At 34.4% G+C, this 5,081-nt stretch overlaps 1 protein-coding gene across 1 annotated transcript; it reads right to left on the bottom strand.

Moving 5' to 3' along the window:
* Positions 1-1,616: 1,616 nt before the first annotated feature.
* On the bottom strand, positions 1,617-2,921 carry LOC122003672 (E3 ubiquitin-protein ligase UPL1-like). Its single transcript, XM_042558751.1, has 4 exons — positions 2,612-2,921; positions 2,402-2,541; positions 1,932-2,038; positions 1,617-1,763 (listed from the first exon to the last, which is right to left on the bottom strand). Exons 2-4 carry the CDS (start codon positions 2,438-2,440, stop codon positions 1,661-1,663), a joined length of 249 nt encoding a protein of 82 aa, XP_042414685.1. The 5' UTR covers positions 2,441-2,541; positions 2,612-2,921; the 3' UTR covers positions 1,617-1,660.
* Between the last annotated feature and the right edge of the window lie 2,160 nt (positions 2,922-5,081).

Here is a 5,081-nt window from a genome sequence, read left to right as displayed (position 1 = left end):
TATACTATCATAGAAAAATATTTTTCTATGAAAATAACCTCCATTTTCAAAGATTAACATAAAATTAAAAATTATTAAAAACTTCGATGTTTTACTCTACTTTGTGTTCAACTAATTAATGGTGATTCCTATCAAAAGATAGACTTCACCATGATTTTCCAAAATGATTTTTAAATAGTTTTCAAAACTAAATTTTCAACCATGATCTTTGGGCTAAATACATATGACTTGTACATTTGCTTTCCCCATGATAGGAATCCACATAATCTATTATTTTGATGAACATAAAACTCAAATAGATGTACTAAATCAACATCTTGAGTTTTAATAATCTTCCTAATATCTCACTTGTATCTATTGTATCTCAAAAGAACATACAAGTCAAACATTCACTACAAGAAAAAGTCAAACAACAACGGTTTTTCACCGTTGTCGTAGGCCATTTTGAACTGTTGTGAAAGGCCGTGTTGTTAAAAGGGGTGGCAAAAGACAACAGTTTTTAACCGTTGTCTTTGAAGGCAAAGACAACATTTTTTACAACGGTGAAAAACTGTTGTCTTTTTCTTCAAAGACAACAGTTTTTCACTGTTGTCTTTGAGCGTCTACCTTTAATAACAGGGTCTTCAACAACAGTTTTAAACTATCTACGACAACGGTGAAAAACCGTTGTCTTTTTTAGAAAAAATATAAAAAAAAATTAATACATAATTTCCCAATATTATAAATCATTCAAAATACTAAATTTCAAAATAAAATTTAATATACAATTTTCTAACATTCAAAAATAATATTTATAACATTATGAAGAAATTTCATAAGCAACCAACAAAATGATAACACTATTAAAACAAAGGTAGAACAATATAACACAGGATTTTCTACTTAGATGTCGGTGAAGAGGAGGGATTGCAGCTCCTAGTGCTCTTTAATTTGTTAAAGTCTCTTTATTTTTTTAGCTTGTCGGCATTCTTCCCAATACTCTTGAGGACACCTATTCGAAAAGATATATATTACAAATTAGAAACTAAACTGTACGCGTGATTCTAATTGCATTGCATAAATGTTACATAACCATAAAAACCATTTGATATAGTCATCTAACAGAAGTGCAAAAAATGTTATTTATGTAACATAAATGGTAACCTCTTGAAACAATATGATGGCTCTTAAATTTCTTAACAAAGAATGGTTTGGTGTTGGGATTGATAGAGTCACCACTAGACTTTACATGCTGTTTGATTAAGAATGATCCTAGCTTATGCATCATACTTCTGGGCATTGACAGGGACTTAAGTGGAAATTGTGATATGGTGACTTGTTGCCAATGAAATGTTTTTCAAGTTAGGGTGAGAGATTATCAAGTAGAACTTTTAAGCCAATGGTTGAGTCTGAGTAGTGAGTCAATACTCCCACCTAGGCAGGTCGAGAGAAATCCTCCTCACTCAAAGAGGCATTTGATGGGTCAAAATCAGCAATTGGTAAAATAAATGATAAAATAGACATGCTATAAAATTGAAAGACCAGTTAGTTAATTTTTGGTACAAAATAAGCTAGTTAACCTAAAAATTAAGGCTAACAATATATTTGAGAGATCAAAGAAAGCAACTGACCTGTACATGGCAGAGAGAAAATAGTCATATGTTATCAACTGCCACAAGGTCTAACCAAAACCAAAGCCTTCAGTAGCTTCATGGATAGCAAGCAACAACCTTTCTTCTAATTGTTCCCTGGAAGAGTATTCTGGTAGATCTAGTTGGTTAAAACTGCACATTGATTGAAAGTTATTAATGTTTGGTTAAGATTCAAGTAGAGAGAAACATGAAAGCATCAAATGCAATAAAATATAATTGAATGGAGGGAATGGAAAACACCAAGATGTAGAACATAATTATACCCCTGAAAGAATTTTACAATTGGTGGCAAGGCATTACCAGGTATGTGTAGAGGGCAGCCTTTCAGGAGCACCATATGTCTTGTGAATCTGAAACTGCTGGGGACCAGATATACCCTGTAATGCTTTAAACCCCTCCAGGGGAACCTGAATTACATCCAAACGATTATAAATCCTGTCAACCAAACTTTACTATTCAACCCACCATGCGTGCAAGGCCTTAATTGCTTGTTAGGAACAAAATGTTACTATACTATTGTGTAAGTGCACTGAAAATCAACAAGAAGAGATGCATTTGTCTGCTAAATCTTTTTTTATTATGCTGTATTTATTCAACAGTGTTGCATAATCGTGCACCATTCATTTTCAACTTCTATATGATGCTTTGTTTTCAAGTGTAATTAGGTTTTCTCTTTGCCTGTGTTAGTAACTAGTTATGTGTCAGTAGTATCTCCTGTCAAAAGATCAAGAAAAGTCAAGTAAAAAAACAATAAAACTATCATAATATACCTTTGATGTTCTAGTAACAAATTGTAGTAATCTCGCCATGTCCTCCTTGTTAAATGATTTAACAACTTCCCAAAACCACTGAATTACAGTAGAAGCAGCTGAATATCCAGTATACTCTGTGTTGGCTTGAAGATCATCAACTGCATGATGCAAGATGAATTAAATGAAGTACAATACTCTAACTTTTAATTAAACAAGAAACAAACTTACGGTCAATCTATGGAAGTCCACTTAGAAGAAGTTCAAGTTCCTTGTCATTGAATATTAAAATAAGTTCCTTAGGCACTAATTCATTGAAGCCTTCTAGAAAAGAATTGATCTGAGGACGAATAGTTGTGGTCAAAATGTGTTCAGCCACAAGATCCACATATTCATGCTTTGTCTCCTCAATTACTCTGATATTCCTCCCTCCGGGAATAAGCTCATAGTCAGTGACCTTCAACAAAAGTAGTTACTAGAAAAAGTAAAAGTTTAGTCAATTAGGCATATGTATATTTATACATTATTTAATTTCCTTTTCTTCCATAGCTGAGCCAGCAAAATCTGAGTGTGGATTCAGTTACCCTAGTTGCGCAGATACTGAAGAAGAAATTTGACTATTAATATACATTTAAAAGGACTATCTTCCACCAAGGAACCCCCTCGGATGGAAGATGAACGGAAGTAATGGAGGTGCTGGAATGAACCGCCGCCAACCTCTGCCTCTACCGCCTGAACCCCAGTAGGAAGAAGTGAAGAAGACCGTCGTAAGGTGAAGCACCAATGAGAATGCCCCCCTTCCCTAGCTAGATGTAACTTCCCATCGTCGCCGTGATCAAATGAAGCACCAATGGCAATTAATTCCTTTACCCGATCTAGGCCCTCTGTGCATACAACCTGGAGTTGACAATGTTAGAAGGTAATTGGACAATCCTCTTAGATATTTGTAATAACTAATAATCTACTATTAAAAAGAAGCCACAGATCACTGCTTCGAAATTCTTATCCACTAAAATACCATCACAATATACACAATGAGCATACGTGGATCATACTTCATAAAGAGAGAAAAAGCTACAGGATACCAATATGCGTGAATCAAGAATAAAATTGTGAAATTAGAAACACCAAGGAAGCTTACTTTAACAGTCTCTTCATCACAAAGATAAGCCCCAGCAATGGTTGTGTCTTGCATGTTCTCTACGGAATCTGAAGGGCACAAAACAGCACTAACTCCACCTTGAGCATAATTTGTGTTGCTCGCCTGAGGTTCAGCTTTAGTAATTATAGCAACAGATCCATACTTTGAAACTTCTAAGGCATACCGTAGTCCAGCAACACCACTACCAACAACTATAAAATCAAAAAACTTTGTATCGCAATTGCTGTCTTGCGAGCACACAATTCTAGTATGTCTATCTGCAGCAGTCCTCCTGGTAAATAGAGTTTGGACAGAGCGAACAGTTGTCCCATGCCCAAACCTGGAAATGGTACAAAACCTGACAAAGAAGATAATACAGGTTGTTAAATGTAGTAGGATTGTTTCACCTTTGGTAAAGGAGAAGAAGTGGAAGGGCGGTGGCGTCGCGAGCCCTAGCTCGAGGAGAAGCCGCGCGAGATGAATCGGGGGTTCTGGTACTGTGTCGTGCGAAGAAATAAAGGAAAGGGAATGGTTTTCTCCTCCTTTAATCTGGGCCGTCCGATTTGATGAAGATGGATCCATTTGATCTAGCTGATGAAGAGATGAGTGGTGCGGATCTAGTTGCCTTCTTGCTTCGATCCAATGGTCCATGTAGCTTCAAATCTAGATGGAAGGTTGGATGGCTTAGATCTGAATGAAGGAGGAAGATTTCTCTTGATCTGGATCAACGACTCATATTAATTCTACTTGATCTCCATCATTTGACCTCCAAATAAAGTCAAATTTGGAGGAGGAGCGTCTTTCGCGGAGGAGTCGCGAAGGAGGAGTCAGAGATAGGTTTTTGTTCGTTTGAAGAGTTACAGAGAAGTGAGTTTTAGTTTTTTTTTCATGAAGTTAAAAAAATTGTTGTATTTTTATGATTCAACAACATTCAATAGACAACAGTTTAATAAAACTGTTGTATATTATCACATAAGCAACACTAAAAGATAATAGTTTTTTAAAATCGTTGTCTTTGACACATATTAGACAACAGTGTTTTGAAAAACTGTTGTTATTTAAAAAACATTATGGTGAAAAACAACAGTTTTCAATAAAACTGTTGTTAAATGGAAAAAAAACAACAATTTCTTGAAAAACTGTTGTCTATTAGGTGTGGTTAAATCCAATTTTTCTTGTAGTGATTATAGTTTTTTGTGAGATGTAACTTAGGTTTTTCTTAACTAAGGGCTCATGCATATCTAGCTAAGCATTTGAACTTTGATCATCCAACATAGTATGTCAATTGATGTCATTGTCCTTAATTATAAAGAATTAAAATTTATACATGAGAATTATTATGACATATATAAATGCATATTTTTTTAAAAAAAATCTATCATATGTAAATGATATATGCATGACATGACATATGATATTTTTTATAAAAATATGAATGCAAAAATAATGATGTGATGGCATATGATAGGGCACACAATCATGGTAATTTAAGCATAAATAAAATACCTAAATTCTCTATCTAAGTATCATTTAACTAATTGTTAAATTAAAAATAAACCT

The sequence above is a fragment of the Zingiber officinale genome, chromosome 7B (assembly GCF_018446385.1).
Source record: "Zingiber officinale cultivar Zhangliang chromosome 7B, Zo_v1.1, whole genome shotgun sequence".
NCBI classification, from domain to species: domain Eukaryota; kingdom Viridiplantae; phylum Streptophyta; class Magnoliopsida; order Zingiberales; family Zingiberaceae; genus Zingiber; species Zingiber officinale.
The sequence above is the reverse complement of the archived record's forward strand: the minus strand, read 5'-3'. Positions and strand labels throughout refer to the sequence as shown.